General features: G+C 37.1%; 1 protein-coding gene across 1 annotated transcript in view; it reads right to left on the bottom strand.

Annotated features, from left to right (window-relative positions):
• The window catches only part of CORIN (corin, serine peptidase), a 149301-nt gene that overhangs the window by 21505 nt on the left and 115426 nt on the right, over positions 1 to 12370 (bottom strand). The window contains exons 14-16 of the mRNA XM_056357089.1: positions 10552 to 10665; positions 8200 to 8310; positions 6445 to 6574 (exon numbers count right to left, since the gene is read on the bottom strand). Coding sequence (XP_056213064.1) covers positions 6445 to 6574; positions 8200 to 8310; positions 10552 to 10665 — 355 coding nt within the window. The remainder of the gene's footprint in view (positions 1 to 6444; positions 6575 to 8199; positions 8311 to 10551; positions 10666 to 12370) is intronic.

Raw genomic sequence — 12370 nt, 5'->3', positions numbered from 1 at the left:
TGGATGAATTTCAGCAAAACTAGATACTTTGAAGAGCTATGTATAACCTATTATTTTCTTGCTCCAACCCTAATTCTTAAGTCTTTGCCATCTTGGAAACATAACGTGTTTCACTGGGGTTTCTGTGTGGTTTTGGTTTGGGGTTTTTGTTTGTTTGCTTTGCTTTTTTGTTTAATATCGCTGGCTTTTCTGATTCTTTCTCCAGATACTTACACTGTTGTTCTGTACCAGTTCTTGTAAGTTTAAACTACATCTCCACTACTCTAGAATTCCACTTCCAGTTCCAGATCACTGTACAGCTTGTGCTTCAGCCAAGTTAGTCTTGCTGCTTCACAGAAAGATGTCTGCTAGATCTAATGACATCAAAGGGCACATACAATTCTAACATGTCTAATTTATTTAACCTAAGAAGTTTCCTTTAATCTAGGGCAATTTAAAAAAAAGTTATTCAAGGCTTCTACAATATCAGTTACTCATAAAATCAGAAAGACAAGACATTCTAATTTATCATAGCACTTATGTCTAGTGAGTGGGAAATTTTAAATTAGAATTTACTCGTTTTTCAAATTTCAACCTAAAAATTAGAATATTCCTTTAATACATTTAATTTCAAGCTATGAATTCCCTTATGTGTGTTTAAGAGAGGGATTCTTTGAATTAAAAAGGAAAATAAAACCCAGTCTGCCTTCCACATTACAAAAGCGCTCGCAATGGGGAAAAGTAATGTTTAGGGTAATTTAATTACAAAAGTTTTACAATGGAAATATTACAGAAATAGTTTTCAAAGCACTCTAGCCTGCTACCTGCTGATTGCTGTGCACAACAACCAAAGTTTATAGTATAGTTTATAGAGAAACACAAGGAACATTATGACTTGGATACTAAATCATAATAAAAAAAATAGAAGGCAAGGGCTAATTTTACATTACAAAGTTAATATTCTGTTCATCATGAAAAGTGATAAATCTGGGTTACTTCTTTACAGCAATGTTTTTTATACCTCATTCTCCCTATTCCACTCTGGAAAACTCTCTCAAATGTATTAAATTGCAAGTTTAGGATAAAGTATAATCCGTAAACTGGATTCTTTCTCCCTTCAAAGTAACATAACATTTTTCTGTTCAGCTTCTATAATTCAATTATTTTAAGCCTCATGTGACACCAGGCTTGAAAAAGGAAGCCTTGTGTTATGCCAGAAGGTAATAACGTGTGTATGGGCACTAATATAAAACAAATTAGGCCTATTTTAGAGCTGGAACAGCATCTGTTTCATGTCTGTACTTACTGGTTAGGATGTTTCTTGGTCTTGAGTAGAATTTTATAAAGCTATGGCTGTTCCATAGACTATGGAATAAAAAAATCAAAAGCTTGATTTTAACAACACTGAAATCAGAGGAATCTGAAATTTTGATGTAAAAACATAATGGAGACATAGAAAGGGGAAATTAAAAAGATTCACAGCATTGACAGAAAAGTAAAGCACGTATGATTACATAATTAAAATTTTTGGTGGAAGGTAGGTAATCACTGTGATATTTCCAGGTTTCAAAATGCCTATAGTCTTATGTCCTAACTGATAAACTACTCAACCATATCAAGAATGAGATAACATGTAATTATGCTGAAAAAAAAAAAAAAATATGTTAACTTGCTTGCTTTTTCTCTGTGTGCTGGTTTTGGCTGGGATAGATTTAATTTTCTTCATAGTACCTGGTAAGGGGCTACATTTTGGATTTGTGCCATTAACAGTGCCAATAACACAGGGATGTTTTCGCTACTGCAGAGCGGTGCTGACACAGAGCCGAGGGCTTTCTGCCCCTCACCCCAGCCCAGCAGCGAGCAGGCTGGGGGGGCACAAGGAGCTGGGAGGGGGCACAGCCGGGACAGCTGACCCCAGCTGATCAAAGGGACATTCCATACCATATGATGCCATTGCTCAGCATACAAAGCTGGGGGAAGAAGCCGAGGATGTTCAGAGTGATGGCGTTTGTCTTCCCAAGTAACCATTACACATGATGGAGCCCTGCCTTCCTGGAGATGGCTGAACACCTGCCTGCCCATGGGAGGCAGTGAATAAATTCCTTGGTTTGCTTTGCTTGTACACACGGCTTTTATTTTACCTACTGTTCTTTACCTCAACCCATGAGTTTTCTCACTTCTACTCTTTTGATTCTCTCACCCATCCCACTGGGGAGTGAGTGAGCAAGTGGCTGCATTGGGCTTAGTTGCTGGCTGGGGTTGAGCCTTGACACACTGTCATTTGAGTCTCTGTAAGTTACAGAATTCATAAAGTATGATTTTTGTAGCTAAACTTAAAAAAGACCATTTGGGGCCATCTAAATTTAAAAATTCAAATAAAGAAATATATTATTTCCTTACCTGGAAGTCTTAATTCAGCTTCAAATTAAATGTAAAGGCCTTCATTTAAGGTTAATTAGCTTTTAGTTTTAAAAAGTTGGACACATTTCAGAGAAAAATATTGTTTTGAAATCAAATTTTAAGTGTTTCATTTTAAAAAGTTGAAACAAAGTAACTCGCCTTCTCAACCTTTTTTCCCCCACTAAAACTATTCACTGAATTTGAATGGAATTCACTGTTATTTTTGTTAAACATTGCTCTTTACAGAATTATTATTCACTAAGAAATGTTGCCATAGTTCTACTGGTAATAACACATTAGCTAGAAAAAACAATTCAACCTGCAGATTCCAGAATGAATTTTCAGGACTGACAGTTTTAATATCCGTTTAGTGTTAAATTGAGTAAATTTGATTTGGAAGCCCCTAGGGAAAAAAAACCCTGGGTTTTGTAATGCCATTTGTACAAGCTGTGACAAAGTAGTTTGAAAAAGGATTTATGATCAACCATTAGAATAAAAACCAATTCTTTGGTTGGCAGTATTCATGTATCTTTCTATTTCTCTTAGTCAGTCACAGAATGGTTGATGTTGGAAGGGTCCTCTGAAGGTCATCTGGTCCAACGCCTCTTGGTCAAGCAGGGTCACCTACAGCCAGTTGCCCAGGAGCACATTCAGACAGCTCCAAGGTTGTTTGAGTTATTAAATCACTAACAACAATTACCTTTGACTTAAAGAAAGAAAACTATCCAATCACGGAGCTAGAAAGTGCTATATGAGCTAAGTGACAGTATGCTTAATGACTACTTGAAGCAATCATCACAATTTGCAAGGAAATACTAGGTTGAAATTTCTTCAGAAAAAGTCTTATTCCAATAATTTTGAAGTGCATTTATACATGAAAGATGAGACAAAATCTATCAGACTGAATCTAATACAACTCTAATGCACTGATTAAAATCTACATATTTTAACAGTTTTACAGTTGCTCAAAATTACTGAAATAGTTTTCCAAATCTACCACAGCTTGTAATGTTATTTTCAGTAAATTTTATTTGATAATTTGCTGCTCTTCTTAAAAAAATAAATGTAATCTGAAGAATTTTCTATTTTGCTAGATCCTCTAAAGATTTAATAGAACACACTGCTACTACTACTTTTTGCACTAGAGGAAAAAGTGTGTGTTCTTAGCATAAGAACTGCTAAGAACACACACTGCAGAACTTGAGCAACAGCCACCATTAGCCCAAAGCCTTTCAGACACTGCTTGGAACTTGCAGAGTTTTCTGTGATCATCATGCATCACACACCACATTGCGTGTGCTGTGCTGTGAAAAACTGTTGAAACACATAATATGTGGAATTAGAATTGGCCAGCAGTCAGGAAAATAGCTCAGATTTTGTGCAATAGGCAGAATACTATTAACTTTAACGTTGCTTCAGATGCAATGCTTATAAACAGACTGATATTCTATAAAATGTGTTGCCACTATCAGCTAAATTAACCTAACTTTAACCCCTGTCATTTAATTATCTTTAATTATCTAATTTTTTTTTAGATTAATTTAGGCTGAAGAATTAAAAATATCTACAAGCTGTTAGACATTGCTTTCATAATTTAGACATTCTCACATTATATAACAACTGGGAGTTGTCATTTGGGAAACCACCACATACAGTTATGAAAAACAGTTTGCAGAGCTTTACAGAAAATAAAAATACCATATGCTACCATTCATTGTAATTCATGGTCTAAGGTATTAAGAATTCTCAACTCTGACATCTCACATGCACTGTTTTTCTCTAAGAATAAACAAGAGAACTATTAAATCAAAATCAAGTATCATCATAAGTCATTACTAAAGAAATCTGCATAGCCACAAAACTGGGGGGTTCTGCATGGTGCTATAATATGGACAGAATTTCTATAGTCCCAGCGTTCATTTTCTGAAGAAGTAAAATGAAGTATTTCCCATTGGGAATACCTGAAGAAAAGCACTGCTTAACATACATTATATTTATTAATAAAGAAAAAAAAAAAGGATAAAAAGGGATTTTTTTTCCGTCTAAGGAACAAGTCTAATTACAGTCTAATTTACCTGTTCCCTCAGCGGTGACTGGAAATAGCCTATTAAATACACCAGTGTTATAAATCTCAAATTCAGACTTTCTTGCTATCATAAATCAAAAAAATAATGTATGCAGGACATAATTGCCAACAGATGAAGTTCATGGCTTTAGATGAGATTTCACAGTGGTGTGAAACTCCAATTCATCATTCAATCCTCCACCATATAGAAAAGTTAACCTCTGTGACATTTTCACTGAACCCCTATGCAATGCTAACAAAAGAATTAGATAATTATATTAACTCCTATTACACCTTTTCAAAGTTAGTTCTGGTGAATGCATTATAATCTTTTTTATTCTTACAGATCTTCTTCAAAGCTTATTTATGGTATTTTTGGCATCGCCACTTTACAAAAACTTGGAGAATAGCTAAGGAAATCAAGCGTCAGGTGACTGACAAAATCAGGCATTAAGAAAGGAAAGACAAACACTACTCTGGTTTTCTGAAGAACTGTCAGGAAGAATCAGAAATTAGTATTAGAGTCAGACTGAAGTTGCAGACTTCAGATTTGAACTGGAATTTTCCTCTGCTCTTCACACAGTCACCTGTCACTACAAGAGAGAACCTGCAGAAAAATTGATTTGTAGAATATCTTCCCCTGTTAGAAAATGGATTTGCAAGATTTAAGAATTATTTGTGTCTCATACATTTCTTATAAGTGATAGGATTGATGACATCTGTTAGCAAGCCTCAGTGAAGAAAGAGGAAGGTAAAAGTTTCTACTTGTGCTAATTTCAGTCTAGGCACACCTCTGAAAAAAAGGAAGGAATCTGAGTTCTTGCGATAATTTATAACCTTTTCCATTTTCCTAGCAGCAAGCATCATTGGAAGGTTAAGCAAATTTTGTTAGGACTAGGAGATTGAAATATTAAGAAGGAAAACATTCATAATGTTAAGACCATTGTTTTTTTCTTAGACAACAAAGTAGTTGTAAAAACAATAGCTATTTTGTAAGGAATCAAAGGAGTTAAAGCTTATTAGGATGTTATATAAAGTTAAAGCATTAAGATACTGCCAATGTTTTTTAGATATAGTAAACTAGCTAGAGGAGTACAGAATTGTGTGTTAGAATGGCAGACAGTCCATTCAGCATGGGAGGTCCTGGATTCAGGGCATCTGTTGGAACTGATGTAAAGCATCCACGCAGTGCAAGGCAATACAGAGGAGGTTAAGTGCAGGCACTATAAACTGTGTTTTTTAAGAAAAGTAGAAAGAACAAGATTGCATGTCTGTATATGTGGTGGTAAAAGGCAGGCAGAAAACACACTTCTTAATCCAGTCTGGGCATCAGACACTGACAAAAGATACCCTTCTATACCCCCAGGTTTGTCTTTTCCTAGTAGGAGACAGCTTTGGATATCAGAGCAGATGAACTTGCATTTTATCCAACAGTTATAGATTGCATCAACTATTCCATAAAGCAGCTACCACTTTAGTGCAGTAAGAAAGATGCATAGAGGCTATGGTTTTTCCTAAGTTTCACACACAAAGCTCTATCTTTAACAATTATTAGTCAGAGATACCCAAGTTATATATATGTATGTTTGCCTAGCTCACAGTACTTATTGCAGAATGCAAATGAACGCAGAGAAATTTTCCTGTGTTTTGTAAGACAACCCTGCTTTAATTCTTTAGGAAGAACAGACTATCACATTGCCAAACAATTCTGAGCCTCAGCAATTACTGCAAGTTCAAAGATTAAGGCTTGGCAATACATCGTTATCTTTTCAACACACACTTTTAATAACAATCATGTAACGTTTATACAGTGGTGAAAGGGCCTCAATTTTAGTGAGCTGTTGCTCCTGCTATAGTTCACAAAATTTAATTACCTCTTTTCTCTATGAACCATTTCCATACTAAATCCAACATTGCAGTGATCAACAATCATTCACATCTAACTCCAGCACTCCAATTGTCCTACGAAATTCGTCAACGCTACAAACTACTGACCTTACCCTAAACCCATCTGATTGCAGGCCAGTTGGCTTAAATTCTCTTGCCACTCATCAGCACAAACATGGTTATCAGCAGCTGACCTGTGAATGGTCAGGAACATCAAGGAATTCATGTTTTTAGACAGGGTAACTGCAAAGAAAAAGAACAACAACTTCACTATTATTTCACAGTTTTATAAATGTCATACTGATGACATACATTTACAAGTTTTTCAAGATGCTGGCACTTTTGCTGATTTGATATGCTCGATAGCCATGTAATTCAAAACCAAGGCAATCATGGGTACCAGAACCTTGCTAACATTGATGTGCATGAGACACTAACCAACAAAGGCATCTTGAGGATTAGAATAAACCAGAACACTCATGACTCACCAGCACAGGTTCACATGGGTTTCTGATAGCTTTAATATTGTTAAATGATATTTTACCCCACAAACAGTCCAACTGAAATCACTGAAATAATTTGTGGGATGAATGCTGCTTGACATAAGTGATACCATCATTTGTCTCAGTAATATGCACTGTTCCTGTCATAACAATATGTGGGTGTGATTAGAGAAAAACAACTACTGTTTACAAGAAAGATCATATTGCTCCTCTCTTAACCCATGCATAACTGTGTGTGAACTAGTTTTATTACACACCAAAAGCTTCGCAAAATGGCCCAAAATGAAAATTTACGTCCCTGCCTTTCTAGGGTCCCTTAAAAGATGTTGGGTTGTGTGCATTTCTTCCCCAAATACATACTGGTTTTAGTTAAACTATTCCTGACTTTGATAGTACTAATCTTAACATAGCCAGTAATGACGCATTTTTCCTATGTGCTGAAGGTGCTTTTGCTTTTCTCCCACAAGAAAGGTATGTATTAATCCCAGAATACCCCTTTTCAGATATGCATTTCTAGAACAATTCTTCTCTGTTGCATATGCTTTATTAAATGCTGTTGTTTATTAATGTTCATACAATGTTAAACATATTTTAATATTTACACAATCTACTTCAACGTGAATACAAAATACTTGCTTCTGTAAGCCACGGTACACCTTTTTTCTGTATTTAAAAATACAGAAGCATCTCAAAACTTAGTAATATAAACTACTGTCATGTATAGAAATACATGCTAACTCAGTGAAATCTCAGAGGACATACTACCACTTTCCAACTTGCTTCTTTTCAGTTCTATTTTTTTAAATCCACCTTCATTTTTATTTAAAGAATAATTCTTGGAGAGTTTTACTTTAACATCACACAAAACCATGAATCCTAATCTGAATACAGATAGTAATAGCAGGTTACATCGTTCTGCAGGTCTTTCGCCAGTGCAAAGGGGACCTAGTAGGACCATCATATTCTCACAAGCTCTGAACCTGCAGCATTGTAGTCAATGGGAGTTTCACACTGATTTTCACAAGTACAGAATCAGGGCTTAGAAGCTTTGCTCAAGTGAATTCTACATCTGAATGTCTTCCTATCCTCTCTCTTCTATCCGCAACACTTTACGCACCATCTACATATTTTAGAAGTTCCTTGTCACTTTTCCTGTATCTTTGCACTATGACACTGCACACTGAGCCTTTCCTTTCTCTTTTGCCCACTTTCTTGCATGCTTTCCCAGCCACAACCCAGCCTCCCTTTAGTAAGAAAGGGAGCATCTCTCCGTCATGACAATTGTATTCTACATCAAACCACCAGTGACTACTACCATCACCCAAACATCACTTCCAGGCAGCATGCACCATGGTGGAAACTTACCACAGTCCCATTCATCTGAGCTGTCACTGCAGTCTGCTTGCCCATCACACCAGAGCTCACGTGGCACACATTCATGATTGGCACATTCAAGTTCACTCTCTTCACAAAATGCTGCAAGGACAAAAACATGTTTCACTCTGAGAAAGAAACGATGAATGTGAAGTTCACATTGAGAGTGAAGAAATGGAGGAGGGTGAAGGCCGGCACAGATCAGATTTATGGAGATAGAAAGCGAAACAGATTTACAACAAAATTCAGGATGGACATCACTGAGGCTGAAGGTGGTCTCTGTCATGCAGTAGCAGAGGCAATCACAACTCAAAGGGAAGGAGGGGGGTCTGGAAAGTGCAAGATCTGTTTGTGGGCTTGTCATATGAAACCTGAAAAAAATATTTTATTGTAATGCATACATATTTACTTTCATACACAGCAATTCTATATTCACTTTTGGATATTCCTTTGCTACTTAAAATCATGGAATTATGTTTATTTCCACTTTAGAGATGGGGAACTGATTTACAGATAGACATGCTCCACTTCACAGTTAGTTTCACAGGATTTCCTGAATCTCTGTCCAGTGCAGGAATCACAAAAGCTTCCATTTGAAACCGACTTTTAGCTTTCCCACAGTCATATCAAACCCCCTCCAAAAAGGCAGGCATGTAGCATTACAGTACCCCCCTCACTAACACACTTTTATTCCAGCTTCTATAAACCCCATCATTAGGGAATTTTGAGAGCTGCAGGACAGCAGAGAGGGAGATAATGCGTGGAAGGAAGCTGCATTCAGTTTTGCCTATGTTTGGCTGTTTGACTGAACCCAAGCATTTATTTGCAACACTAGTGCAAAAAACGTACTCCACGGTGAAAACCATAGAGATAGAGCAGTCAGTGCTGTCTACTCTGACGTAAGTGATCTTTCTGGCTCCAGAATAAAGTGTGCAACACTAGAAAAAGCTCTCTAACTCTGCCTTCCAGGGAAGCTGGAAGCCCTCTGCTGGGAAAGCTTTGCTGCCATTTTGGAATGTAAAGAGGAAATACAGTCTGATAACTATAGACGAGCTTAACTCAAGCCCTCAATCTTTTCTCTGCCATGATCTTAAGGTGTGATCATGAGCAAATATCTTTAATGGCACCTTCCTTTTTTTTAGATTACAGCATACAGACCACTTGGAAGTCAAATGGTATAACCTTCACAAGGAAAAGCAGAATAAGAAACATTCTGTGGGCTGACTCTTCCCAAGAAGAAACAAAGTTAGATCTAGTGATATAAGCAGGATGCCAATCATTTTGGCAAATGTATTCATATGTTCCACATAGCACACCTCCTGTCCCTGCCAACACAACTCCAGAGACTCAGGAGTAACTTTTTTTAAATTGTAGAACTATATCCTATGGTCCCAGCAAAAAATGCTGAAATACCAGGATTGCCCCGAGAACTAAAATTTCAGCTTTCAACCAAGTTTACCAAGCATCTCTTTCTTCTGCAGGCTGAGTGTCACCCTGTATATCTTTTCTAGTTCCTTGTCTTAGGGACATGTCCCCCCTCCAGGTTTTCTCAGAAGAAGAGAATTCAGTGTACCACTAATATATTCATGCAAGTGAAGCTTACATCTCACGGCACCCACTCCCAGCTTCTCATGCAGGGTGGGAGCCTGCAAAGCAGCTGCTGTTTGCAGGTGTTCCACTTCCTCCCATCCAGCCAGTCAGTTGCATAGTTGAAAAAGAACACACAGGGCAGCTCCCACAGGGGACCAGGGGCCTATTGCACACTGTCAGCACTCTGAGCCAACTTACAGTGTGCATATAGGCAGTATGCCCATACCGTCAGAGTACCATGCTAAGCTTTGCATCTCTGATACAGTTTGGACTGTAGAAGCAGCCTGTGGAGGCCAGTGGGGAGACAGAATCTAAGAAATGTCAAGCAGAAGAGAAATCAAATAAAGCAGGGAGACGTATGAAATTTACTGAAGAACAGATCAGAGGGAAAATCAAGTGGAAATCAAGAAAAAAAGAGCAGTGAGCAGCTATACCTATACAGAAAGAAGTTGAGAAAAGTTGGGAAAAGGAGGCAAGGAGCTAAGAGGAATAAAGAAAAGAAGCATGAAGACACAAGAAGGAGGGAGAGAGGGCTGGTGTGACCAAGGAGACAGCAAAGATCCAAGGATGTGAACAACAGAGGACACAAGATGAGGAAAGATCAGTGCCATATAAAAACTGAAAAGGAAACTGAGGGAATGACTAAGCCTTTCTGTTGTAGAAAACCTTTTTTTCTTTCATTTATTTTTCACCCCGAGATCCCCAAAATGTGATCAGCCCCTCATGGGACTAACAAACGGCATAAGCACTTACAGCAGTTCTTTTCATCCATCATGTCAGGGCAGTCAGGGAAACCATCACAGATCATAGTGTGTTTGATGCACAGCTTCTTCAAAGGACATTCCCAAAGACCCCTTTCTCTACAACCTGGAGGCAGAGAAGCACAGTTTTGAAACACAAGCATGCAATATCAAATCAACTGTTTTCTTCTTCCTTAATCCTGAAACATCCAAAATATTTTCACTTGCAATTTAAATTTTAAAAGGTACCAAGAATAGTTGCTAATGAAGAAATGGAAATAAGATTGTCACAGCGCACACTTGAGAAATGGACATAAAATATATATTGCTTCATAATACTTCAGTGTTTTTAAAATAATAACCTGTATTATGCTACATATATCTATAAGTAATAGTTTAGGTATCAGCTCAACTAGCTGAAAACCCATGCAGCACTACTCTTGAAACATTTTCTAGTAATATATAAACTTTTCTAATCCTTTGGTTTTTCAAAAGCAAATCCTATGACAGCATGGAATCTCCATGAAATGGTGTAGAAATAGGTATTTTTTTTCTGGCAGGACTGATACAGAATCTAATACAGATTACAATGAAAGGTGGAGGGATGCTGTTAAGCATTGACCACAAACACTTTTCCTGGTTCCATGATCTGAGACAAAACCAGATTGAAAAAACGAGAAAGACCCAGTGTTGTATGAATCTTTCGGAGGGTTCATTTATTACACAGAGAAAACACTGCATTCTTGTCTCTTCAAAGTCCTGCTAACCAGCCTCTCTGATTTCAAGAGGAATACTTAAAAAACCGTGTTAAAGTGCTTTGACAGTAAATTTCCTGTTAGTCAGCTACAGCAAATTAAGAATGGCTCAAGGTACATTTTAGAAAAGTGTTTGCTCTTGTTTTATTTCACTATTTATTTCCATCAACTAATAAAGCACTGCACTGTGATACCAGTTTAAATACTCTGACATACTGATGACCTGCACATCTGATACTCTGGTTTGATAGGAAGCCATAAAACCAATGTGTTTTCCTGACTAGAACAGGTGGTTTGATTGCCTTGTTTGGCCTGTTCTGTAGATGGTAATACTAGTTTTCACTTTAATCCAAGCTCAAGTTCAGGTGACAGCCCTGCTTGTCCCCACATGCAAATAACTGAGGTATGAACCCACTGCCCTTGAAGCAGCAGCTCTGTTCTCCTGGGCCTGGAACTACAGCAGCATATCAGCACTAAATTGCTAAGCAGATACACTGTTTCTAAGAAATGTTATTCCAGAAGCCAGTATTTTACAAACATGAACCAGAGAATCACTACTAGCTCATGTGATTACTGGAAAAACCTACTCACATTTTAACTGTAAACAGATATGTGGAGCACTTAATTTTGTTTAGATTCAAAAAGCCATGTAAATAAATGTTACAGCCTAGAGAAATAAACAGGCTTCAACCTGTGAAACTAATTCCATGTGATCAAAGAACTTTCCTGGGTATCACTATTTTCCAGGTCTCCTCCTTGACAGTATTTGTGATAACTATTAATGAAAAATTAATTGAAACCAAACAAAACCTTTACTTTTAATAAAGAACAAATAATGTCAGTCATTTGTTAGGAACTTAATAAGAAAATAAAATTAAAAAAGCTTAAAAAATACGATTTATGAACCTTGCAATTTTTTAGTAGAGTGTTTACAGGTAATTACGTTTGCTTTTCCCCTTCATCACACATTATAGTGTTACACTGAGAAGTGTACCATGACTCTCCAAAATTTATCTTTCAGTACAACATTGGCAAATATAGAGACAATTCCCTATGAAAAATGCACTACTTACTGAA

The sequence above is a fragment of the Falco biarmicus genome, chromosome 1 (genome assembly GCF_023638135.1).
Source record: "Falco biarmicus isolate bFalBia1 chromosome 1, bFalBia1.pri, whole genome shotgun sequence".
Lineage (NCBI taxonomy): Eukaryota > Metazoa > Chordata > Aves > Falconiformes > Falconidae > Falco > Falco biarmicus.
Note: the sequence above shows the minus strand (reverse complement) of the source record. Positions and strands in the feature narration are given on the sequence as shown.